The sequence below is a fragment of the Trichosurus vulpecula genome, chromosome 1 (genome assembly GCF_011100635.1).
Source record: "Trichosurus vulpecula isolate mTriVul1 chromosome 1, mTriVul1.pri, whole genome shotgun sequence".
Taxonomy (NCBI): Eukaryota; Metazoa; Chordata; class Mammalia; order Diprotodontia; family Phalangeridae; genus Trichosurus; species Trichosurus vulpecula.
The window spans coordinates 86,544,387-86,572,167 of record NC_050573.1 but is presented as its reverse complement, the minus strand read 5'-3'; the positions used below and the strand labels follow the sequence as shown (position 1 = coordinate 86,572,167).

The 27,781-nt window shown below is 42.5% G+C and overlaps 2 protein-coding genes across 2 annotated transcripts in view; both read right to left on the bottom strand.

Moving 5' to 3' along the window:
- The window catches only part of LOC118834704 (zinc finger protein 501-like), a 30,793-nt gene extending 10,425 nt beyond the window's left edge, over positions 1-20,368 (bottom strand). The window contains 2 exon segments of the mRNA XM_036742145.1: positions 14,161-14,431; positions 20,170-20,368. The gene's annotated coding sequence lies outside the window, so the exon portion shown is untranslated.
- Positions 10,216-14,004, bottom strand: JRK (Jrk helix-turn-helix protein). Its single transcript, XM_036742144.1, has one exon. The coding sequence runs from the start codon at positions 13,818-13,820 to the stop codon at positions 12,108-12,110; it is 1,713 nt and encodes a 570-aa protein (XP_036598039.1). The 5' UTR covers positions 13,821-14,004; the 3' UTR covers positions 10,216-12,107.
- Positions 20,369-27,781: the final 7,413 nt, after the last annotated feature.

Here is a 27,781-nt window from a genome sequence, read left to right as displayed (position 1 = left end):
AGGCCAAGGTGTTCTCATGGGCTAGTATTATTAGCCCAGTTTCCAAAGGCCCCCACTGACTGTCCACCAGCCAAAGCATGACAAAAGGGAGCTCCAAAATTCCAGGAGAACCAGGAACCAAGTGGTCTGGTATGGCAAGGATGAGCAACATTTCATGTCCTGAAAAATGAAGGCAACTGCTTTCTGAAATTTGGGGGCTTTCTAATATCTCATACAACATACCCTCATTCCCTAATGTCTGCTTTTCACCCCTGCTTCCAAGGCCTAACCCAGCCATATAGATACTGATGATGGAAGGGCTGAGCACACACTGAGAGCATTTACTAGGAAGCAATGATGGATAACCACCTACGCTGAATCGAAAAACAAAGCACAATCAAATTAAAATGACAAATCTCTTCCATTCAACAAACATTCATTCAAAAAGCATTTATTAAGGATCTGCTGCACTTGGCACTGGGGCAGCTATGTTTACATGAAATAATTCCTGCCCTCATGGAGCTCACAGTCTAATAAGAGAGTAAGAAACAGAGATAACTATTCTTTCTATCAGTTGGAGAGATGGGATCATCCGCACCCAAGCAGCTGGCTCCAGACAAGCACTAGAACTTCATGTATTCTCCACACTACTCTGAGCCTGAGAGAAATAAAAATCACAAAGTCCATCAGAGTCCACTGGTGACTATCCAAGTAGAATCCATCCATCACCAAATCCTCTTTGGGATGTTGGTCAACACTCATGGTTCCAGTGCTAGGGATGGGAGGGACTCCTTCCAATTAGAGCAAGGCTGACCCAATTTCATGCTCCTTGGTGATTCATGGAAACCCCAGTTCTTTTCAAAAAGCCAGGATCAGCCACCAAGCAGTCCCAAGGGTTCACTTTAATCACCATTGTAAGGATACTGATTAGTTTAAAATTTTCAGAAAGCCTTGAAATGGATATAGTACCCATGCACAGAGAATATGAGGAAAATACAATGTTTTCTGTAATACATAGTTCTGAAAAGCTAGGTATAGATGGAATTTCTTTATAAATCCAAGTCCTATTCTGAAACTGTTCAGGGGGCTTGTTATGTAAAGGAACATCATGGTGGAAAAGTTATTTTGCCAAGCAAGGAATAGTTTAGTAATGCAAGCAACTGTCCCTTATTGTATCCATTTCTGAGTTTAGATTTCTATATAACAAGTTTGCTCAATGTCAGACACAGTCTTTAAGACAAAGCTAGGAAGAATGTAAAGGAGAGGGTTGGGTAGGCCACCAAACTCCCTTGACCTAGTGAACCTGTAATTATGGATTCTACTGCACCTGAGGAACACCTTCTCTGCCCTATATATGTGGAACCACAGCAAAAATCTATCAGGACTCAGAAACTACCATTTACCACAGGCCCAGTTGTGACGTAGGCACTTCCAAGCAAATAGGGAAGGACCCAAAAGGTGCTGTCAAGGCCATAGCTATCAATGACTTTGTGACTTAGTGTCTAAATGTACACTAAGTCTAAGACTTCAGGCAGCTTGTACATATAGGCCAATGCATGAAACTTAATCCAGGGGTACACACAACATGTGGGCACATAGATATATAGGGAAAACCACTCAGATAACTGGTCATAATGCTTTGCCAATAAAAAGCCTCACCTGGTTTATTCTCTATTTCTCCTGTCCTCAGTGTACAGTTTAGAGAACACTAGCCTAGAGTCCAGACCCTCCCTGATTTTATAGGAGAGGCTTACATCCCTTTCTGTTACTGGAGGCAGCTGCTGCTTTACTATCACAGCTCAGCTGCTTTGTCTCCTTGGCTGTGATAGGAGTTACTGTAACTAATATCCACTCTAGAAAAATACTGTAAAATGTAAGTTATTTACTGTTGTACAAAAACACATAAATAAGTACTAGAATCTACTCACACCAACTACTTCAAAATTTAAAATAATGCTGGCCCAAAAAGCTACAGCGCCTACACAAAGAAGGTACTCAATAGTTACTACATTGAACTAATAGGTTGATACATTGATGATTTTTGAGTACCCTAACCTTACATTCAACTCACACTAACTTGGTTTAGATCTCCTCATTTAATGATTTCACTGTATTCACTCTGCTCTGTAAGTCTTCCATTGGCCTTTGACCAAAAACAAGATCCTGCCTCCAGTACTGGAGGGGGTGGAGATTAAAAAAATACAGCAGAGCTAGCCAAATCTGGCCAGAAAAGCCATGAGCAGCTGCTAAGGAGGGCAAGAATACTGAAGGGACACAAGTCTACTGGTAGAGAGCAAATAAAGACATGCTGTGTCTTACATATTTGAGGGTAGTGATAAAAGAATGAAGGGATTTGGGCTAGATTAAATTATAATTATAATGACTTCGGCAATCTAATGGGCCAGTGGGGAGGAAGAGGAAGACGACAGGAATGGAAATGATAGGCCTTGGGGAGGAGGGACTGGCTTCCCAGAACAGGATGGAGAACTCATCCTCCAAGTTAGGAATAATACCTATTATAACTTCACTTACATAGTACTTTAAAATTTAAAAAGCATTTATTTCATAACAACCCTTTAAGAGAGGTAATGAAATATTTTTTTTCACTTTACAGATGACAAAATTGAGGCAAAGTTAAAAGAGACTTACCCAGTCACACAGTAAGTAATGGAGCTGAGACCTGAACTCAGGTCTTCTGAATACCAGACCAGTGTTTTCTGCCAACCCAAACTGTCTCTCAAGGAAAAGTTGCATAAATCAGTCAAATGTATTTCGAGCCCCTACTATGCATAAGACCCCGAGACAGGCACTGTGGAAGATACAATGAGCGCAATTCATGACCTCAAGGAGCTTACAATCTAGTTGAGAAAATAAGGTTAATTCACAATTCAAGATACAATGTCAAAGACATGATATGGGCAATAACCGTTACAAGAGTTGGAAGGAAGGACAAATCACTACGGAGTAAAGTGGCCAAGGAAGACTTCTCTTAGAACATAAGCTCTGAACAAGGCTTCGAAGGCTGGAGAGGATTTGGATAAAGGAGCCAGTACAAATAAAGGCATGGTGGCTGAAATGGGCACGGCATGCATAATAATAAGGCAGTCTGGATGAGACAGAACGTCCACGTAGGGAACAGCAGGGTAAGACACTGGAAAGGTCAATGGGGCCATTTTGTAGAAGGCCTTTACTTTTTCAGCATCGTCTACTTCGATTCAAATAAACATTTAAGTGCTTATCATGTTCAAGGGGCTGTACTTGCCATCAGGGACACACAGATATGAAAAAGACTGACATGATGCCAGTCCTGCTCAAGGTGCTTACAATCCCATGAAGTAAGGAAAATATTTATAAATAAGAAAAAAGTGAGTAAGCATAAAGGAGATGCAGGTAAACTGCAATGAGAAACTTCAGAAGTGCAATACTTCCCTAGCGGTAGGTATTAGAGAAGGCCCACAAAGGAGGTGGCACCTGAGTGGGGCCTTCAAGGAAACCAGGGATTTCAACAGATGGGGGAGAAGGGTAGGTGGGAAGGGTAGAGAAAAGGGATATTGAATATGTCCAGGACACTTACAGTGAAAGAGAGGATGACAGGTCTAGGGTCCTATTAAAGGAAATTTTGACAAAAACAGAGTAGGAGCCATTCTGAGGAAGGTCAGAAAAGGAAATAGGCAGCTACCGTACAAAACCTCAGGTGTTTGAGGACTTGTAGCAGGCTGCCTCTGTTCTGACCAGATTCCCCTGGCCCTCACCTTTTCACAGGCTCAGGGAGGGAGGTTGCAATCAGAAGAATGGGATTTCATTCCTGGCCCTTCCATTTACTATCTCAGTTCTTGAATGAGTCACCTAACTTCTCTGAGCCTCAGTTTGAGGCTCTTTCATCACTACTCTCAATGAAAAATGAAGATAAAACCTGAACATTTTTGGAAGGCAAATGAGGATAAAATCCACACATTTTTTGGAAAGCAAGAGGAAAATGTCAGGAGGCTGGAATTAAAGGGCACTTGTAGCTCTTGTAGTTTCTGGGCCTTAGTTTCATCTGTAAGCTGAAGTTACACTTGGCTGGTTTTCAGGTCCCTCCTAGTATTCAGTCTATGATCACAGATCCTATAAAAGCTGGGAAGAACAGCTGATACAATAGATCCCAAGTGTTCCAACAGCCCAGCCCAAACCAGATTAAAATGTAATTGTGAAATATTTAACAAAATAAATGAAAATATAATGGAACACAGATGTCAATATGTGGTTTTTCTAAGCAAAAAGTAAAGTTCTGCATTTATGCTCAAAAAACCAGTTGCACCAGTACACGATACAGAAGATATGCAACAAGTCATATGACAATGCCCTAGGATGGGGACGAGAAGGAGGAAGAAAGGAAGCATGGTTACTGAGCTGCGGCATCAATGGGTTGTTGCTGTTCAGACATTTTTCAGTCATGTTGACACTTCATGACTCCATTTGGGGTTTTCTTGGTAAAGATACTAGGATGCTTTGCCATTTCCTTCTCTAGCTCATTTTACAGATGAGGAAACTGAGGCAGAGTTAACTGACTTGACCAGGGCCACACATCTAGTGTTTGAGGCCTGATTTGAACTCAGGAAGATGAGTCTTTCTGGCCCCAGGCCTCGCACTCTACTGCACCAGCTAGCTGCTCCCAAGTCAACAGGAGTCAGCACCAAAAGAACTCATTTAATTTTAGGCTCCAGAGGCAGAGGAGTGACAGTCCTTCTGTATTGTGCCTTAGTTAGATTACATGTAGAATACAAGCACATCAAAGAGAGGCAGAAGCAAGTCGGTTCTGTATAGCCCCAGAAGATAGAGCTAGGGCCTAGGGCCAAGGAAAGGCTATAAAAAGCAGACTGTGGCTTGACATAAGCAACTTGCAATAATCAGACCTAACCTACAAAAGAACAGGTTGCCTCTTGAAGTGATGGGCTCCCTTCCCATCATGCTGAGCAATAAGAGGGGTTCATGCTCAAATGGGGGCCCTGCCCCCTGAGATTCTATTACTGGCTTCAAAAATCAATAACTTCACTGGTGTGAGGACTGCCTCAATAAAAGCAGGCAGAAATGCTATTTCAGAGTTGATATGGTTTTAAAAATAATTTCTTAAGGCATCACCAGGTAGCCAATCTTCTATCAAATGATATACTTGTAAAGCACATAGCAGGTGCTTAATAAATGCTTGTTCCCTTTCTAGTGATGAGTCTCTCTGTTCTGAGAGTTTTTATTATATATGAAAAATATATTTTTCAAAAAATAATCTGGACATGGGGAACAGGAAACTGTGGTGGATTACGTGAAAGTGAGGAATTCAACAGTCCAAACAGTATTTAACAAAGACCCTACACGTTCCTCCAAAAGTATTAAGAGATTGGTACAATACACATATTGGAATAAAAAAGCAGTAATGAATCCATTAGATCACTTTATGATCACAGTGAAAAAGTTTGTAAATTGGGGATTAAACAGGAGGCCTGACATGAATTCTCTGCTATAGGACCCAAGGATTTCCTATTCACCTCCCTGTTGAAACTGATTAGCAGTACTGGATCTGTATGTAGATGTGCTAAGACTTGCATGGCTTCCACCCAGATGTTTTGAAGGAACCAAACTTAATGATAAAATTCAGAAAGGACACATGCTAAGGTCTGCCTTTGGTTTCCAAATCAACTGCGTGTATGAAGATAAGGGGACACCTGGCTAGACAAGCATGAAGGAAAAAAAAAAACCAACTCCTCAGGGTTCTGGTCTACTACAAACAAAGTATCAGTCAAGAGACTACAGGATCAGAAATGATGTCCACAAAGGACTCGGTTCTACTTTTGTACAGCTCACAGGAGAAACCACGAGGCTGTATGCCAAAGAGAACAAAACAGTATAGTACCAATACCTGCTGGGCCAGAGAAATGGGAGGCTGTAAGTCTGAGTTCCATCTACAACAGGGTCCTGGAAAGAATTCCCAATAACAAACTAGTGAAACTTTTATTTGGATCAAAAAATCGGGAAGCCTATAATAGCTAGGTCACAGTAGTGAACAAGCCAATCTACTGGAAGAAAGATACCCCGTTTTCTACTAGGATAAATCTGGCCTTATTAATCTCAGATTTTTCTGAGCAAGTAAATAAATTGATACAGTAGAAGCAGTAAATGTCACAAAACGACTCTTGGAATGTTCCACACCAAAAACTATTTTAAAACTTGAGTTATCCTAAGAGGGAAGGGAAGGCAAGGAAGGATGCTCTATCATGGATAGGGAACTGGCTTATAATAGCTACCATTTATATAGTCCTTTGTACACATTAGATCCATACTGTCAGTCCTGAGATTAGTGCACTATTATTCCCACTTTACAAATGAAGAAACTAAGGCTCAAATTAAGATAAAGTGGTTTGCCCAAAGTCACATAGCTAGTGACAGTCAAGCCTCAAGTTCAAGTCTTTTAAAAGACTCAAAATCCAGTGTTTTCCCACTAAACCAAAGTGCCATTCACACTTTGAAAGACAGGAAGAGCTCAATGGCCACTTCTCTGGGAGGAAATATATGTGAAATCTCCCAGGGATGGGTGGTGGACTACTCAACCACTTTATAAGTGATCTGAAAGGCAGAATATGTAGTCTAATTGGCAAGCTTAGTAGAAGATACTAAACTTCTCTGAGGAGTGAAACACCAAAGGGTGTGATGAGTGGGCAGATGAGTTTGTAAGTATGTGAGCTCATTACACAATGTTAAAGCTCATAACATGCCCAATCCTCTCACTGTACAAATGAAAAAACTATCATTCTGAAAAGTGAAATGGTTTGTCTGAGTCAGGAGCAAAGGCAGGATCAGAATCCAAGTCTCCTAACTCCTCATCTAATGCTTTCCATTCAACCATACCTATGATCATGTTACATCTATGAAAATGGCTATCACAGTTTTCTTTTCTATGGTAAAGGCCCAGAAACCAGAATACATTGCAAGTGTTCACACGTTGACTGATAAAATGAAGCTGAAAGGTCCAAATAAGGTAACCAAAAGAACCAAGGGGATCAAATAAAAGGGGGCAATTATAACTCTTCAGTATGGAAAGACGAAACCCGCAAACTCAATCAGGGGTATACGTAGGAGGAAGTCATTCATGAAATCTCAGAAAATCTCAAGGAGCGAGCTCCCGTGGAGAGAGCAAATGTAGAGCAAATGATTCCACTACTTTTAATATTAACATTATTCTCAAGATGGGGTAAAGGTAGGAGAAATGTACCAATTCATGGAAATCCACAGGAATTCGTGGCAACAGAGACATAAACCATTCCTAGGGGAAACTGGGATGTTCTGCTTTGAGGTTGCCATTAAGGAGCATTCCTTTCCACATGCAATGTCTTGTCTCAACAGATTTTGTCAATTTCTGGTTTCTTCCAATTATCAACTTAAATCGATCATAGGATCATACAACATTAGGTGGGAAAGGAACCTAGAGATCCCTGTATTACTGGAAAAGGAATAAACCTGAAGACGACTTGAGATCACTCGTTAGCAGGTATGCCGTTAGGCAAGTCACTTGCTTCTCTCAGTACCTAAATTTACTCAACTATAAAAGTTGGTTCGGACAGTAGTAGCATTTCTAAGGCCCTCTCTAGGTCTCACCTTTAATAGATGAGAAAACTTTAAAAATAGGAAGGAATGATCTGTTATGGGTCAGGGCTAAGACCAGATCCCAGGTTTCCCCTACACCACAGAGCCAGCACTACATCCCTAATTTACACTCTTGCTGTCCTAACATCTAATAATCCTATTAGCCCTGTGGCTTTTATAAATGGCCCATTTCCCACTGCATTTGTTCTCTTAGGCAGAGGATGACATGCTACACCAGAAACTCAGGTAAAACTAGTGGGTATTACTCAGTGGAGCAGCAGAAAGAACAATGAATTAAGTAAAGATAAGATTGTTGTCCATTCACAACCTGTAAAATGAAAGCAGTGGAAATCATCCTTTCTAGTTCTAACCCAACTTCCAGAAGTTGATCCTATGATTAATTCACCAGGTTTCTGGAGTCTTCTTTTGGCCCTGCAGGGAGCTCCTATCCTGACATTCCTTTCATACAGATCTGTGGTCCTCCTCAAGAAATAATTCCTCTCACAACCCCTAATCCTGATTCTCATTCCCACAGTGTTACTGCCATCAACTAGAGATTAGAAGCAAAGCAACCTGATTAAATAAATTCACACAAAGGTATGAACATGAGGCCCTACTTCAAGGAAGTGAAAGAGGAGTTTGTTATATTAACCCAAATAAATCCAATTTTGGGAAGTTCTGGTTGGGTCATTTTTGAGCAATGTGAGGGTTCTACAAGTGATCCCCTACTACCATCACTCAGTCCATCCCAACAATGGAACAGAGGTCATTAACCTGGTAATCACCTGTCAAAATTCAGTTCATCCTTTTTATGTACTTGGAATTTCTACGTTTTTGAACGGATTAAATAGCTGAAGAAAGCACTAAACAGCTAAATGTGAAGGGAAGAGCACATACTTCGGTAACAATTCAAGACTTCCACTGAAATTTCCAAAATTCAGTATCAAAGACAAGCACGTCAGAAGAAAGGCTATGAGGAACCATTAGGATACTGTAGTTGGAAAAGCCCCTAGGAATCTTCTAATTACCCCCTCTCCCTCTATGCCTAACCCATTTTACATATGGGAAAATAACTTGATTAAAGTCACAAAACAAAAAAATAAGCACAAGCTGAGACTAGAACCCAGGTCTCCAGGCTCTCAGCAAATTTTTTCTCATGTCACATTTCTGCCCTAGGCATGTGAAAAATAAGATATCTAGGCATATTCCTAAACAACAGAGGAATAATAAAACCAGAGCAATGAGCAACCAGCATCTGAATTAGTCACATTAAGTGTCAGTGAATGGAAAAGAGAGGGAATTGAATTAAAGATGATAAACTGAGCAAGAAAAAGGCTGAGAGGGAACTAAGGGGTATCAGCACTTTGGGGCCATCAGGAGATTTACACTTAACCAGATAGTAAAGATCAAGCACTCTCAGTGGCCAACCAAGCTTTCTAAGACAAAAGAGAGCATGTTTTGAGATTGCACAAAACCCACAAAAAGAAACCTGGCTTTTCAGGGAGCTAAGGAAAGAAAAGCCAAAGCCAGGAGTTAAACTTGAGTAGACCAATTCAGAAATAATAGCTCTTTAAATCTGGCAAAAGGCCGTAGTCTACTATGTCGTTATAATTTGCTTATCATCCTCAATACCACATAAGGTACTTTGTGCACTACTGGGGCCCTCTGATCAAAGTAGGGTGCGGAGGAAAGGGCAACGGCAGCAATCCCAAGCTCAGTTCAAAAAGGACTGAGCTCTTGGGACAGAGTACTGTAAGTAACCAATCATACAAACATCACTGTCATCATATCCCAGCATTTCATCATGAGAGTGCTGGTGACTTGACCAAAACAGAGATAATACGATGTTCAGTAAGCTTACTACAAAATGTAGCCTTCCCATCATCCTTCTGAGATACAGCATAGGGCTATCAAGACGAGAACCTCTGGGAGACACATCCCCTCACTCAAGTATTTATTGATCATCAACTGTATGTTCAGCCTGTGACAGGTGCTGAAATGTAAGACATAATTCCTGCTCACCAAGAGCTTACAATCTGGCCAGAGACAGGACTCACACACAGGAAACAATATAAGACCAAAACAAGAACTCACAGAATCACAGAGTCTGGGTCGGAGGGGTCATCTACAGATGAATCTCCCCGACAATATCCCTGACAGCAGTGGGCCTTGCATTCTGTTCAACTCAATAAGCATAGCAAAGCACATTACTAGGAGTTTGAACACCTCCAGTTGGAGATCAGAACCCAGTATCTAATTAAGGCAGCACTCATCCTATGTCCTTCTGCTTATCAAGATTTTCATCTACAGACAATTATAAAGCTCGCTTTTTTCCTTTTTAAAGACCTTGAGGTTTGAACAGAGTAACTGCCTCAGGGAATGGGCCTTTTGAATGAGCTGCCCTTCATTCAGTTACTAGCAACAAAGAGGGAAAGAGGAGGGCAGTGTCTTTAAATCACTACAGCATCCCCCATGTCATTCCCCCAAGCAGAGGTGAATCTAACAGTCTTCTGTAGAAGGGTCAACAGTAAAAAGAGCACAGAAACGGCACAAAAATACAAGGATATACAAACACCATCTCAAAGACACAGCGGGACTCAACAGCGAGTGACATAGCAGTAATAAGGGCACAAAGTCAATCTGACTTTATGTAGCAATAATGAAATTTTTTCAAAGCTATTTGAGATATTGCATAATCTATACACATGCATATAAAGCAAGAAATACACAATGCATTTATACTTTGTAGGATTATTTCATTTAAAGCAAGAAACATGTAAAAATAGTTATAAACAGGCTGTGGACAAAATTCTACCCACCAGGTCTCAGATGCCTTTTGGTGGAAGAGATTGGAAACCCTGGAATGAAAAGTATGTGCTGATTCCACTGCCACAACATTAATCCAAAGTTAAATGGGAGTTAGAGATCCAGGAGTGAAAAAAAAAAGATGGATAAATACAAGCATTTAGTGCATTTCCTAGAAACACTGGTAGGTAGGGAAGGGGTCTTAAGTAGGGATATGTACGGTTCATGGTATGCATTTAACTGTTTATAAGTTAAAGATCAACATAGATAAATGGGAAAAAAATTAAATCTTTCGACAAAACTGGCCTAACGATAAAAAGGGAAAAAGCAGCCAGACTTTTCAACACTGAGATAAGAAAGTCCAAGGCTACAAAGGAAAGTTCAAATAATCACTGTATATTTCTTGGTGTGGAAGTTCAGCCACTTACATACAACAGAAACTGAATAAACTTCTTAAGTCTTGGTCTGGATTTAAAGACATTATCAAAATCCAGAAACGGGACTAGCTGAAATTCCTGGGAATGTGATACAGAAGATTCTGGAGTACATAACCTACACCCCTCTAAATTAATATATTAATTATAGAAAGTTAAAGACAGAAGGGCACTTCAAGACTACCTCATCCAAACGGTTCCTTTTAGAGGTAAAGGAGGGAAGTAACTTTACCTGTCACCCAATAAAAAGCAAAATGCCCTGAGTCCCCAAGCTGGGCTGGACAAAAGAGCAGTCTGATTTAGGATATTTCTGATATCCTTGGGAAGGAATCATTTTAATATTCAGAATGGCTGTGCCTTGCTACCAGTGCCTGGTTTCAAACATAAACTGCCAAAACTGTATTTCCATAGAATCATGGAATGTTAGAAAAAGGCCTTAGAGGTCACATCTAATCTAATTCCCAATTTTACTGATAGGAAGAACAGGCATTTGGAGTAAGGGCAGAGACTGACTTTCCTAAGGTCACAGCGCAATTTCTTTCTTCTGGAATGTAATTATACTAAATTGGGGATTATTAATTCTGAGTTCTTAGGGATATTACCTCAAAAGCTGAAATATTTTTATTTCCAGTGGTAATGTGATGGCCTAAGCCCTCCAGAGACTCATTCACAGAATCTCACTTAAGTTGAGTCTGAAGGATTTATGCTACCTAATAAACTTCTCAAAGTCAGATGTTCCAAGCCCCTCCCCAGTTAAAAACCCAGAAAAGCAACAAGCCCTTAAGTCTCATTTAATCCCCACAAGGAAAAGGTCTGTAGACACTGATTTGTGGAAACCTGAACACCTTACACTTTTCCCCTCTCTACACTAAGCTCTATCTCTCTGGATCCTGTTACTACCGTACAGAGATTCCGTATGGGGGAGTGCTTTCTGAAAGATAAAACACAGGCTTACACTACACTCAGCTCTGTGCTACAAAGGAAAAACCTTTCAGTTCTGTTGTCTTCCTTTAGGGGTTCCTCACATTACATAAAGGGTGATAGAGTAAAACCTCGATTAACCGGAATGCACAGAAGTCTGGGCTGTTATAATTAAATGAATTTCCAGATTCAATGAGCAACCTTTGGTTTTAACCAACCCCCGTGGAAAAATCTGTCTAAAAGTCTTAGTCCACTTTTTTTTTGCCTAAGTGAAAATACAGCCTGCTGGGTATAACTGAATCTTTCTTGGATGATTTAAGATCTCACAGGGCCTCAGGGACACCAAAATGACTCTCAGTTATCACTATACAGCGCTGTAGATGTAGATGGTATAGGAGATTGGGCTGAATCAGTGCAAATTCCAGGATATCCCCTGGGATTTTCTATCTTGACTATATCCCTGATCTCAGTTTGTTTGTTTGCCATCTGCCTCTGCCGCATAAAAATAGCATGCAGCATATGCAACTGCATGATCTCCTGGTTTGTAAAACATGGCTGCTTTTCTGCAAAACTAATAATCGAATCAAAGGATGAAGCAGCTTTTTCCCAAGATGTTTTCTCCCCTTCCCTAAAATCTTCTCCATCACTGTCTTTTTCAGAATCAGTCCCATTGTCAGGATTCCAGACAGTTTCTACTATTTCCGTGTCACTAACACCCTGCGACACTTCACCTTCTTGGTCAGCGTCAGCCCACTCATCTCCTTCGCTTTTATTCAGCTTGTTGACCGGGGGTGAAGGAGGATCCTTCACCATTTCGAGAATCTGCACCAGTGTGTTATTTGGAGGTCTTACTCTAAATCGGTCCAATTCTTCTTCATCAGAAGATACTTCTGCAAACATAACACTAGGCCACAATTTTCTCCATGCCCGCCTCAGTATTTCACTAGTGACAGAATTCCAGGCACAAGCAACATTAAAAATGGCGTCACTTATGTTGTAACGAGTTTGAAGGTCTTGTACAGTGACGGGAGGATTGATGAAATTTCTCATGAAATCTCTTCTAATGCCCTGGTCCATAGGCTGAATCAATGAGGTAACACTGGCAGGCAGGAAGATGGTAAAAATGTTATCAGAGACTAACTCTGCTTCCTGAGGGTGGGCTCGAGAATTGTCTAGCAGAAGAATAGCTTTGCTGTCATCAGGTAAGCCTATATTTCTAAAATGATCTTTGACTGAAGGTACAAAAATATGATGAAACCAATCAGAAAAAATTTCTTTGTCCATCCATGCATTACCCTGTGCTTTGTAAGCAACAGGTAAATGTTGAATTCCTTTGAAAGTCCTGGGACCATTACACTTTCCAATCACCAACGGTTTGATTTTGTGGGAGCCTGCAGCATTAGCACACATGAGGACAGTCAATCTGTCCTTGGTCTGCTTCAAACCTGAGGCACTGGCCCCTTCGGGAGTCGAATTTGGCAGGCAACGCCAAAACAGACCAGTTTCATCGGCATTGTAAAACTGCTCGGGGGACAAACCATGCTCTGCAATTAAACTTCGGAAAAAACCACAAAACTGCTCTGCAGCCTGGTGATCTGCTGACTGTCTTTCGTTGGAAACATCTAGCTTTTTGATGCCGTGCCGTGCCTTAAACCTCCAAAGCCATCCTCCAGAAAAAACACATGGCTCAGTCAACTGCATCTGCTCATAAAAATCTTTAGCCTTCTCAATGAGCATTGGGCCTGAGACAGGGACTCCCTCTGACCGTTTCACCAAGAACCACTCATACAAAACCCGATCTAGATGCTCTAGCTTAGGGGTGTGCAACGTGCGGCGGTGTTCAAGGGCTTTGTTAGAATCCGAATTAGCAAAAAACCGCAGTAGCTGTCCCTTGTGGGCCTTGATGTCATATAATGTAGACATGCCCACATTGTACTCTTGCATCAAAGCTTTCCTGTTCTCACCCTTTTCAAGACGGGTACAGATATCAATTTTCTCCTTTAGGGTCAGCACAACTCTCTTACGCTTCTCTCCTTTGTTCTTCACTACGGGCTGTTTGGAAGCCATGGGAGTGGATGGCTCACACGCACCGTGACTTAGAGGAATAGAGGTATATGCTACACTTGTGCCGGGTTGATTTGGCGTTTCTCCCCTCACCTCACTGTCCCCTTCTCTCTTTCAATTGGCTTGAGGTTTCCTCTACTTCCTTTTAATTTTCCTCACAGCTCCCACCCACACCCCCTTTCTCCCAAGGTTCCTGGCTACCTCTCCACTTCACCAATATTTGATCTTCCCTTCTTCCCCTGTCCTCATTCCCATTTCCCACCAGGTTTTCCTTCCTCCCACTGCCCAAGACCCCCAGCCCTTTGCCTCAGCTTCCCCCCGTCTTCTGCACTCAAGTGCTCACAGAAATCCACTTTTTTTAGCAACTTGTTCAGTTCCCAGACCACATGCAGAGCTTCTCTGATTTGGGGAGGCAGATCTTCTCAGTCGATGAAGCAACCAATCACAGAACTTTGCTTTGAACTTCAAGGCTTCTTGGTGGTAGGGGGCAGCTCTCCCAGCTTCCTTCCACCCTCACAAAAATACCGGTTAGCTGAGTTCCGGTTAATCAAGGTTTTACTGTCTAAGTTGTGGGTGGCTTTCTCCGCTGTTTTACAAGCACAGAACGTTATGAACTGGAAAGCAGAGGGGAAAAAAAAAAGAAAAAAAAACGTTATGGAAAGTTTGTCCAGAATGTTTGAGCACTGGAATTAAGAGTCAGAAGACCTGGGTTCTAATCCTGAGTTTGCCACTTGCTAGCCATGAAAGTGAAATGGAGGTCATCTAAGACCTAGGACAATTCACACATTCCTTAAGCCTCAGTTTCCTCATCTGTAAAGGTAATTAGTAACACTTGCACTAGCAAGGATCAAATGAGGTGGTTTGTACGATTTTTTGAAAACTCAATTAGCTGTGATTATTTAGAAATGTCTTCTATTACCATTATTATTTGTATGCATACCCACCCTCTAGTTTTATAAACTAGAATCCGTCACCTGAAAAGAACAGGTTAAAAGACCAAGGACTGCAGCTCCAAGGGGGAACCAACGCAGTCTGCAAGAAATGTGACACACTGAGGAACGTCAAGGTAAAGGAAAAGGAGTCATCTATAGCAGGCTCTAGACAACGTTCACAGTTGCTCCTATTTTGCAGCAAAGGAAACCGAGGCCCAGGGAAGTTGAGGTTCCCAAGATCCCACAGAAAGTAGCGTAGCTAAAGCAAGAACTCAGGATTCCTGACTCACCAGTCCAGTGTTTTTGTTTTTTTTTCCCCATACATCAGGCTATCTCCCCAAGGAATCAAATTCTAAGTGACAAGGGGTTCTAAATGTACATTTGGGTATTAGCCTCTCCATGGGAAAATTGTGAAGGTATAAAGTGAGTGTGAAAAAAGAGGTCTGGGCTATTATGCTTTCATCTAAGCACAAATTTCTCATCTTCCTGAACTGCTATCTAGTTGTTTTCAATGCTAGTCTATGGCATAGCCAACTTGGCACTCTAGAGAAGGGGTTTTATGTAATTACTGTTCATTGAGCCCTTAATCTGTACACTGGTCCATCCTAGGGGCTCGATTGTTGAGCCTTGCTCTTCCTTAAACTGTCTTGGCAAAGACCCTACAGGGCTCCCATCTACCCCACTATCATCTCAGAAACACAAACCACCTTCACCATACCAGTGAGGAATGAAATCAACTTTAAAGGAGCAAATCATACAAACTTTAAGGCTTTGATGAAGGCCACGAAGCCATCCCTGAGCAGCCTGTCTACCCTTCCTCCTCAAGCTGTCCAGGAGCGAAGGATTTGACTGCATATCACCTGATATCCTGCAGCAGCTTCACACACTAAGGCTTCTCTATTCAACCAGCTTGTGAGAGAAGGACTAATGTGTATACAGCACCTTATGGTGACTAAGTACATTCACATATACGGTCACATTTGATTCTCATCACAACCCTGTGAGGGAGATAGGGCAGGGAAGAAATGGAAGTCTCAGAGGGAAATAATATGCCCAGTCACATCGCTAATGGGGGAGGGGGAAATGTCATGGTAGGAAGATACTCTTGCCCCAATTCTGTCTGTTGAAATGCTCCTTTTTATTCAAGACCCAATTCAGAGGCTACTTCCGAATTCTGTCCCTAATTCCTGCAGTCAGAAGTGATCCAACACTTTGTTTTATGACTGACTTCTCTATTACACCTTGAATTAGTTGTTAGTATGATGTTTTAACTCATTAAGAGAACACAAATTCCTTGATTACAGGGACTACTTGGTAGTTTTGGTTTTTTTCCTCTCCAGCATAACTAACACCGTGCCTTGCTTAGCACAGTAAGTACCATTAGATTGTAAGCTCCTTGAGGGTAGGGATTGTCTTGTGCCTCTTTTTATATCCCTAGAACTTAGCACAGCACCCGGCACATAGTAGGCACTTCATAAATGTTTACTGACTGGCTGAGCATAGAAGGTCCTTAATAAATGTTTATTAAATGTGTTTGTAATTTAGTATTTATTGAATGCAATTGCTAATGATCCAGTTATCACTCTGAACATCAACTACTTGTCCTGGCCAGGCCTTAAACACTCCTCACCTATACTATTATTATAACCTCCAGTCTCTTTCCTCTCTAAATAATCTGTCATAAAGATGAACAAATATTCTCAAAATACAGAACTAAGTCACTCCTCTGCTCTAATAAAATGGAAAAAGAACAACTTAGCTAGTGTTTAGGACCCTCCACACTACCTGACTCCAATCTGCAGGGGAAGAGAGGTAATATGAAAGATCTTAACAAGGATAAATATAAAGTCTTACTCTAGGGTTCAAAAAGCCAACTTTTCAAATACAAAAGAGGGAGGCTTGGCCAGACAATGCATAGGAAAAAAGATCCAAGGGTTTTAGTAGGCTGTAAAACTCAATATAAACCAACAGTGTGATATATGAATGCCAAAAATAGCTAACGAGATCTTAGGCTACATCAAAATGAGGTCTCCTTTTCAAAAACTATGGATGTTATGGCCCAGCTGTATGTACTTTGCCTTAGGTCAGAATACATTGAGAGTACTGTGTTCTGTCTGGGCACCTCATTTTAGAAAGGGCAATGACAACCTGAAGAGCACCCAAAGAAGACAGTCAGGTTGATAAAAGGCCTTGAGGTGAGGCAGCACGGAACAAATGGACTCAGTTCAAATCCTAGATCTACCAATTACAAACTGTATGACACTGGGCAAGTCACTTAACTTCTTTGGTCCTCAGTTTCCCCATCTGTAAAATGAGGATGTTAGGTGGCTTTAAGGTCTCTTCCAGCTGACTCCAGGATCCTATACCATATGGGAGTATTTACCCTGGAGAAAAGATAACTTAGTTGATACAGATAACCACCTCCAAATACCAGAAGAGATGTCACATGGAACGCAGACTGGACTTGTTCTGCTTGACCCCAGAAGCCAGTAGTGAGACCAAAGGGGAAAAAGTTACAGAGGCAGATTTAGGCCGGATGGAAGGGAACATCTAATGATTAGAGATGTCCAAAGGTGACTTCTAACTCACTAGAGGACTTCCAGTAGAGGCTTCATGACAATTAAACACTTGCTCAGGATATCACTGAAGGGACTCCTCTTTAGGCACAGATGAACCAGATGCCTCTAATGCGCTTCCTAACCCTAAGATTCTGTGCCACCATCCCAAGCTTCTTCCTTCATTCCTTCATTCTTCCTTCACATGTGCCATGTCACATCCAAAATGTATTACTTGATGTTCCCCAATCTCATCATGCTCTCTCATGCCTCCCTGTTTTCAGACAGGGCATCCAAGGATTCTCCACCACAAGAGGTCTTCAAGCAGAGACTAGGTGACTACTTATCAGACATGTCACAGAATGGATTTCTGCACACATTTAAGTTGGAATGGATAACCCTTAAGATCCCATGATTCTGCAACCTGATTAAAATATAGCCGTGGTACAGCAGGAAAAAAAACTGAATTATCACAACCTCCTTCGTCATCTCTACCTGCTAAAATCCCTTTATTCTTTCAGGGCCTTCCTCCATGTGGTTTGCCCTGATGCCCAAGCTGAAAGTGATCTCTTTCTCTTCAAACTTCCTTAGAACACTATGGCCTATATTTCTCCTTTACCCCAATCACATTCATTCTTTTATTATATTTATTTGTGGATGCTTGGTATACCCATTTTTTATCATAAGTTCTTTGAAGGCAGATAATCTAAGTCTTATACCTTAAACACAATGCTCTGCACACAGTAGTGCTTGGTAATAGTTTGTTAAATGTATTGTTCTGTGCTACAGTTCAATAGCCCTCAACTCCGAAATCCTACAACTTGATTCAAGATGCAGCTGTGGCATAGGAGAAAGCACACTAAACTACTATAATGCTCATTTTTATGTTTTAAAATTTGCAATGTATTTCCCTTACAACATGAAGCAAGTAGCATTATTAGGACCATTTTACAAATAAGAAAATTACGGCTTAGACAGATTTAGTAACTTGTCCAAGATCACAAAGGAAAGTATCCGAGCCAGCTCTGAAGCTGGGCCTCCTGACTCCAAGCCCAATGCTCTTCCCAGTGTGATACAGCATCCCAAATGCAGCTCAGAAGAACAGTACCATTTAATCTGTGGAAATCAGGAGAAGGGAGCTGCAATTCTTGATGTATCACCAGATGGCTGTGTGACTCTGGGCAAGTAACACTCTCTGGATCTCAGCTTCTGCATTTGCAAAAAGAGGGCACTGAACTAAGGAATCAAAGGCCTACGGTCTATCTTGCACATGATTCCAGGTGTCAATATCCAGTGGTTTGGGGGGATGATAACAACACATCTCTCCTACGGAGTCAAGTCCTTAGGTTTTGTAACAGCTTTTCTTCTCCTGCTCAGAGGTCCTTTTGTGTTTCCAGGTTTGGGGTTCTGGCTCTGGTTAAGATTAACATAAGTGTAAATGGCAGGTAAGTGAATTATAAGATACCAGGCTTCAGAAAAATCATTTCTCTAGCAAAAATATTCTTGAAAAGCACCAAGTGTTCCAAAAACAACCAACAAGTTTTTACTGAGCTGCGCTGCATGACCAGCCCTGTACTAGGCCCTGGAGAGGACAAAGAAGAAGAGCTTTTAATATGGTGGGGACATATAATTCCACTCATGGACCATAGGGGAAAAAAACTTACAACAATAAAATGCTACTTTGTTTGGGACAAATAGTAAATGTTCTTAGTAGTTTAGAAAAGAGAAAGTATCAGGGAAGGCTTCTGGAAGTGGGATTTGATAGGGAAGGTATGAATGGTTAAGTTTTATTTGGTTGGGGGAGGTAGCACAGAAAGAAATCTTAACCTCAATGTAGATAAAAGAAATACTGTGCCTTGGGGTAGCAGCTGGTATTATGTAAAAGTGCTTTAAGACATAGGTGTCAAACTCAGGAACACTGGAGCGTTTAAATAAATATACAACACAGATAATGTTAATTTGTGATTTTCTAAGTCATCATGAGGCTAACAAGGAGTTTGATACCGGTGCTTTAAAGAAATAAAGCTAAAATTTAACTTCTATAAACACTTGTCAGAAAAATAGCCCATGGGGAGGAGCCGCATGATTATCTCTAGAGTTCAACTCTATAACTAAAGGTACGATCTTGGCTTTTCTCTGGAAACACAGACACCACTGTGGACGGCAGAACTCGTCTAAATTGTGAAGCCTGGGCCGAGGAGACCGTTATCTCGTAGAAGACGGGTGGAGAAGGTGCGGGTGGGTGCAAACAAAAGAGGAGGGCAGAGGTCCGGCGTTTTCTAATAGTTTGATTGCACGCGTCGCAATGTAATTAGCTTCTCTGGCGATCCTCCCGAGTCTTGTTTCAGGCACGTACAAACGCCGTTGTGATTAGGGCTCCGTGGCAAACGGGTGCGTAACACAAAGCAGGTTCGGAGCCCCGGGACTTGGGTGATTAGAGGAGGAGTAACAGGGGCTGCCTACCCTCGTGGGGCCCCGAGGAGCCTTTCCTGGGGGCAGCAGGGGCCGCAGCGCACCTCTTCTAGGGGATGAGAAGCCTGGGGTCACTCGCGGGGCGCGCGCTGGAGGCCAATGGCAAGGGTGAGACGGGACCTTTTTTGGGTGGGGGGGAGGTGAAAAAGAAGTGAACCTCAAAGGAGGAGGTCGGAGAAGAGGGCCACAATTCGATCCGCCTTCATCAGCTGGGGGCCCAGCGTTGGGCCTGTTTCCTCGGGTGGGCGGGGTAGGCTCCCAAAAACAGGTTCTTATTTAGAGGACGGGGTTGTAGGAGACGGGCCGCACAGGGCGCCCCCTCCCCAGCCCACCTCCCTGACCTCCACTCCCCCCGCCCCCGGCTCTGCGCACGGGGCCCCGGCCCCGACTCACCGGCGGCCGCTCACTAGCGAGGCTCCGTGTAGGCTCCTCGGGCAGCCCCGGCCCCGGCCCCGCGGGACCCCCCCGGGACAGAGGCCGGAGCACGGACGCCCCAGGACGCGCAGGCCCGAGGGTGGGGCTCCGACACGCGGAACCGGACGCGCTGTGTGGGGGACGGGGCACCCCACGGATCGCACACACCGAGCCAGTCTCCTCAGGCCCCAAGCCTGAGCCGCGCCCCCGGCCGGAAGTGGACCCCACACCCTCTCGACCCCGCCCCCCCCGAAGTTGCTGCAGCCGGGGCCCTCCTCCAGGCCACTTCCGGGAACGCTCTAGGAATTCGGGAGGTCGGAGCATCTCAGTGCTCTCGAGGGGGAGGAAGGAGGAGGGAGGAGGAGGGAGGAGAGAGAGGGGAAGGGAGGGGAGAGGACGGGAGGGAGGGAAGGGGAGGGAGGAGGGGAATGGAGAGAGAAGAGGGAGAGAAAGAGGGGAAGACAGAGAGGAAAGAGAGGGAGAAAGGGGGAGAGAGGGAAGGGGAGAGGGAGGAGAAGAGGAAAGGAAAGGAGGAAGGCAAAAAGGGAGGAGAGGGAGGAAGGGCAGAGGAGGAGGAAAAGGGGGAGGAAGAGAAGAAAGGGAGGAGGGGAGAGGGAGTAGAAGAGGGAGGGAAAGGGAAAACATAAGGAGATAGGGAGGAGGGAAGAGAGGGAGGGAAAAGTTAGAGAAAAAAGGAGAGGCTGGAAATGGGGAGGGGAGAGAAGAAGGGAAGGGAGAGGAAGTGGAGGAGGGAAGGAGGTAAAAGGGGGAAGAGAGGAAGGAGGAGAGAAAGTAGGGAGAAGGAAGAAGGGAAGAGGGGAGAGAATGTTAACAAAAAAACACTATCACCAGTCTATGAGGCATTGCATTGCAACCAGATTTATTACAAGAGAAATGAACATGCACCTGGAATGCTCACAATCCAAACAGAAACTTGGGTATTTATGAGAGTACAACAAAGGAAGGGGGTGGAAACAAACCTCCTAAACGGGAGTGGCAGAGGAGGACAAATGATGACTATTTAAGATGGCAAAAGCGGCACCCCTAGACCTTGAAGGTAGGAGGGTCTGCCCATCTACAAGGGTCTCAGCTGCAGAAGCAGTTTCTCAGTCTGGAGCAGACTGACTGGCAGGCACCCAGATTAACTCCCAAGGACACACAGGGAGTCCAGCTTGGGGTGCAAACAACAAAGTATGTCAGCTGGGGGTGGCGGTGGGGGGAGGAGGGGTGCTTGACCGGTTTAGGACCGCTTGCATACTCTGGGTTCAGTGATTCTGGAAAATACGGAAACTCAGAAGACAAGTTCAGGGGGCCCCTTAAGAAGCAAGAGGAGGAGGGAAAAGGAGGAAGAAACAAAAGAGGGAAGAGAGAGAACAGGAGGAGGGGGAGGTAAGGGAGGGAGGAAAGAAAAGAGGAAGGAGAAGAGAAAATGAGAAAGGGGAGAAAGAAGGAAGGAGGAAAAGGAGGAGGGAAAGGAGAAATAGGTAATTGAAATAGCAAGGATTTTCATCCCTTCTATGCCCAGCTCCCAAATAAATAAGGACCCTGGCTTGGGCTTTATTGTTTGACCACTTGTTGAGGATATAAGGACTGCATCCGTTATAAATGCAGACTGTCTCATCTTCACTGGGCACTCACCGCAGCAAGGCAATTCCTATGCACCTCCCTAATTGATTATCTGTCCAACTCATCATGGTGGCTCTTCCAAACCTTTTCTTTTCTCTTCAAATCCCCCAAAGTGCCACCTAATTCCCCCCCACACCCCAGCTGAAGACCTCCATTCATACATCCATGAGAAAATTGAGGCCATTCACCTTAATCTTGGTTACAGTAATACCTGTCAAAGGCTGAGATGTAAACTTGTTCAAAGACTATTTTGGAACAAAGCTAAACTTTGTCCCTTACCCAGGTTGCAGACTGAACCCCAGTCTTTCCCCCAGAGTGATCCATCACTCCCAGTCACAGATTTAGCCTTTATTATAATCACTCTGGTAAGCAAATGAGATTAGGAAGGATAGCCTCCTAGTCAAGGTTGAGGTACACCTAACAAGAACTAGTAAGAATATTTTTTTGCCTAGATTCTTACATGTCTAATCCAAAAGGTCTTTAAACTGAAAAGGATAGGAAATGAGTAAAAACTGAAAACAAAACCTATGTATGTATACCACCAAGCCTGATACCATAGATTATGGGCTACCTTAAAAACACAAGACTAGTTTAAGTACCCAGGAGTTCACAAGAGACAAAATCCAAGAAAGACCAATAATAAAAGCCAGGGTCTCAAGTTATCTTTACACAAATGCAAAAAGTATGACTAACAAGCGAAAAGAACTATAGAGGCAACTAGATGGCATAGTGCATAGAGTACTGGGCCTGGAATCAGAAAGACATGAGTTTGAATCTGGCCTCAGACATTAGTAGCTGTGTGACCCTGGGCAAGTCACTTAACCGCTGTTTGCTTCCGTTTCCTCGACTGTAAAATAGGGATAATAACATCTGACTCCCAGGGTTGCTGTGAGGATCAAATGAGATAATATTTGTAAAGCATTTAACAGTGCCTGGGACAGAGTAGGAATTATATAAATACTAGTTATTATCATTATTACTATACAGCCTTACCCAAGGAGTCAACTTTAACCTCATTAAATAGAACCGATATTTGATTGGGATGAAACTCACGATTGGAGTATGGCTATAAAAGTCCATACATCAATTTTTTTTCTTTTAATTTTTTAAAAAATAAATTGTTACTGTTGTCTTTTGTGACTTTTTAAAAAATATCACCTGAATTTCACCCATTATCCTCCTGCCTTCCTTCAGCTATATTCCTTTTTCAAAAGAGAACATGGTAGGTAAAAGGGTAGAGGGTAACACTAAATATATATTTTTATTTTTGTTAATATCTTTATGTTTTTTACATCACAGTAATATCCCTCACTCCCACACCTTCTAGAACTTTCCCTTGTCACTAGGTAAAACAGTAAAGCAAAACTGGACAATTCAGCATCTGCTAATTTCTGTATTATATATTATTATGGTATTAACCTATTAATAAATATATTAATGTGAAGAAATCCAGGAACTAGACAAAGAGAGAGAGAGAGCACGCTTGGGTAAAGATCAATGGAGGCCAAAATACAAGTGTTGTTATTATTGGACAAAACTAGATAGAGGCCATCTTAGAGAACATCAGAAATACTGGTCATGATCTACTGGCGATGAGCGACTTAAGTAATCTGAATGCGGGCTGCAGCTCTCTAACAAAGGCAGATCAGGGAATCATTCTTTGGTTTGCCTTAAAAATAATTCCATCCTCGAAAATGTGGGAAAACCAACAATGGAAAATTTAATTCTGGATCTCCTCACCAGCAGGAAGGTACTGATTGATGGAGAGGAAATGATAGGAACCTTCTGGGGGAAATGGCCACTTCATCTTAGAGTTTATGATAAAGAAAAAGCCTTGAATAATCTAACATGCTCCTTGGGTTTTTGCAGAGCAGATTTCAAGGGCCTCTGAGGATGGAATGCGGAATAAAATTTTACAGAAGCCGGTTCAGAAGAGGTGGGAAATTCTCAAGAATAAAACTCTGAACACAAAAAAGAAACAATTGAAATAAAAAGGGAAAAGGAAAGCTGTCTAAAATGATTAATGTGATTTTGGACAATATTAAGGGAGCCCCAATATCAAGAAATAAGAAAGTGATCGTCCGGCTCTATTCTGCCCATGTTAGACCATAACCAGAGTACTTGGTTCAGTTCTGGGAACCACATTGTAGGGAGGACATTCAAAAAAGAGCCACCAGGGTGGTGAAAGGCCTTTAGGTCAAACCATATGAGTTGGAGGAATAAGGAAGGTTAGACTGGGGAAGAGAAGGTGAAGAAGCATAATTTCCTTCAAGTATCTGAAACTTAGAGTCACCTAGAAGAGGGACAAGACTTGTTCTATTTGGCACCAGAGGGCAAAAATAGGCAAAATAATTGGAAATTACAAAGAGGCAGAATTAGGCTTGATGTAAGAAAAAAAAATTCCTAACAAACCTAGAAAAATTACAGTGAAATGGGCTGCCTCAGTGGGTTCCCCTTAATTGTAGTCATAGTCATAGTCAACAAAACCTTTATTAAGTGCCTGTAATATGTACCTGGCACTGTGTTATGTGCTTAAGATACAAGTACTAAAAAAGCATAGTCCCTGCTGTCAAGGAGCTTACAGTCTGATGGGGGAAGACAACACAAAAGGAAGCTTAAAAGAGGGAGAGGATATGGTGGAGAAATCAGAGAAGTCCCAGCATAGTGCAGCCAGGTAAGAAGTGAGATGTCCTAAGCTGAGCCCCCTCCTTAAATGGAGGTTTTGGATGGAGTTCGTGGCTCCACCCTTCCATCAGAGGGGCAGAGGGTAGAAATGAGGTAGATCACCAAGGCTAATGAAATCTAGCATGATCATGAGGTTTTCACAATACTGAGCTTCCTGGGGCATGGTGGAAAAGTCAGTTACAGATTAGTGACACCAGGTGATAAATGAGGGGAATTTCAGACAAAGGCTAGATGACCACTTGGCTGTATTTTAGAGGGGATTGCTGTTCATGTATGAGTTTGACTAGACAGCCACTGAGGACCCTGCCAACTCTTAAATTCTGCAATGCTATAAGTAAGAACTACAGTTAATCCATTCCACATCACGATCTTCCCCATTGCAGTTTTGACATATCATGGTTTGGTATAAGAAAATTAAATGGGAATCTGGGGGGAGTTTTGCAGAAGCTGCAAACAAAGGCCAGCAGACAACACAGAAAAAAATTAGAAACTCAGAAATGTATAAAATATACGTATAATATTGTATAATATAGCCTATGACCAAATAACCCAAATTTTACAATAAGGTACTGTACACACTCCATAAAAAAAAAAAAAATCCAGACTTCAGCTCTAGTACAAAAGGAGGGCCAAAAAATGTTATGCATATTTTCCAGACTGCTGGGGGTGGGGTGCCACAACCATAAACCCCATCATATGGAAGGGATAACTGTAATCCTAATTGAAGACTGAGCCCTATTACTCCATCCAAGCTGAGTCCTAAATCTGGTGATAAACCCAAATTCTGGCCCCAGACAGATTCCTGATCTAGAGCTGAGCCCTAACACTGATGACAGAACAGACCCTGGTAAAAGACTGACCGTTAATTCAAATCCCAGATCCTGGTCATAGACTGAGCCCTAATTCCGATAAAAGACTAGGTCCTAAGCCAGACCACTGGCTGAATCCTCATCCAGACCTCAAAGTGAATCCTAGCCCATGTCCCAGATTGAGCTTTAACCCTAGTCGTAGGTGAAGCCCTAATCCATTGCTCTAGATGAAGCCCAACCTTGTTTATAGTTTGCACCCTAATGCCACAGCTTCATTGCCAGATTGAGTCCTAACCTGGATATAGGATGAACCAGATGTACGAAGGGCTCACTGGAGCATAGTACTCTCTGCTGGAGGCATAGTTCAGAACCTGCCTTCACTGAGGTGGTTGTGGTGAGGAATCAGGGCATTGCCTTTACATGAGAGTATTTTCAAAGCAACACAGCACCCCTTCCATGCCGATTTGCCCAACTTCCTCTAGTATTGGCAGGGTGGATACACAGAGAGTGGTTTCTAGGCATAACTTGAGGGATAGGGACTTTTCTGGTAGTATTCTTCATGAACCTCAATCTGGTGTGCTCCCAATTGATTCCCAATTAGCCAAAGCTAATTAACTCTGAAAACCAGGCCTTTACTCTATGGGTATAACAGTAACAGTTGTTATACAAACATGCTCCCCCCTCCCTCCTCCACCTCCTGTACATGCAAGATCCCTGGGATAGTGGACTTCAACTTAGAGAATTCGTGTGGTCAAAGAGCAAACCCAGTCAGTCGATAAGCATTTATTAAGCAATTACTGTGTGCCAGGCACTGTGCTAAGCGTTGGGAATATAAAGAAAAACAAAAATAGGTCTCTGCCCTCAAGAAGTTCTAGTAGAGGAGATAATATGGAAATCCTTATGTGCATCCCAGCACTAAATATAGTCCCTGACATATAGCTAGCATTTAATAAGTATTTGTTGACTATACAAAACACATATAATGTAAATGAGAGGTAATCTGCAGAGGTGGGGAGAGCAGGAAAGGCCTCTTGAAGAAGGTTAGATTAGCACTAAGTCCTGAAGAATCCCAAGAAAACCAGAAGGAGGAGGTGAAGGAAAAGATAGAGTGTCCTCATTCATCACAAAAATGTTCTTTTAGAAGGAAGTTATCAGGTATGGGTACTGGTATACAAAATGCCCGTAATGGTTGATGTACAAGTTGTCACCACTGATGACCATAGTGCTTGAGACCGATGTCACTGCTCTTTGTAAGAGACTAGATATGGTCATGGTTCCTGGGACTAATGAACACTGATTTCATCAATGTGGTTACATCTTCTACCAATGCAAGCCACTACTCTTCCCCACTGTAATAATCAGTTGGCATGAATTGCTGGAGGAGAGCAATTGATGTTTCAGTAAAGGTTTGGCTAGAGATCCTCTGAGATCCTTTCCACTTTTAAAATTCTGGGAGATCTAGACCTCTCCCACCAGCCAGCCTACTATGGCCTCCCTGTGGGCCCCAGGAGCCTTGAACATGGGGTTAAGCAAGGCAGATGACTGTTGTTCCCTTCTCTCCTCCACCACCCATCCTTTCTTCTACCCTTCTCCAGCACCTTCAGACCTGAGATTTAAAAAAAACTTGGCACCTGAGTTGAGGATGGATTAGGGTGGGGAGAAATTTGAGGCAAAGAGACCAACTAGAAGTCTATTTTAGTAGTCTAGGTGCGAAGTGATAGAAATTTGAATTAGGGTTGACGGCTGGGTTTGTGGAGAGAAGGGGAGGTATACGAAAGATGTTGTGAAAGAACAAATGACAGGATTTGGTAATAGGTTAGAGGTGGGGGGTAAATATGAATGAAGAGTCGAGGATGATCCCGACATTGCCAGCCTGTGTGGAAGAGAGGAAAGTTTTGAGGAAAGAGGAAAGTGGAACATTGCATGTCAGATTTCTTCAATGCACTTATTGGTTTGGCAGCATTTTTTCTTCTTCCTCTTCCTTTCAAAATAAAAATTCTTTGTTAAAGCGATGTCTCTCTGGGAAGAGGCGAGGAGGGGGTACAGAGGAAACCTAAGTATTGTGAAAGCAAAATCATAAATAAAAATATTTCTTAAAAAAATATAAGTGTAAAAGAAGATGGATAGGTCACATGGTGAGAGTGATGCATTTTCTACTGGGAACCTTCTGCCACCAGACGAAACCAAGGAGAGCATGTTTGGTGGACCCAGCAGCTAACTTAGAGACATGGATAGGAGTCATGAAAAAGAGGAACAAAGGGATAGATTATAATCTGCATTGCTGGAAGGATGATCTCTCCTGCATCACCAGTTGCCTGCTGGGCATCTTTATCAGCATTTTTATGGATGAAGACATAGGCCAAGAAAATTTAAGCGATTTGCCTAATGTCATAGATCTAGTAAGGAATAGCTAGGATGCCAACTCAGATGCTCTCACTCTAAATCCAGACTTTATTTTTTTCTTCTATTTT

Excerpts from the sequence above, each read along its gene's own strand:
- JRK (XM_036742144.1), bottom strand. The coding sequence starts at position 13,820 with ATGGCTTCCAAACAGCCCGTAGTGAAGAACAAAGGAGAGAAGCGTAAG.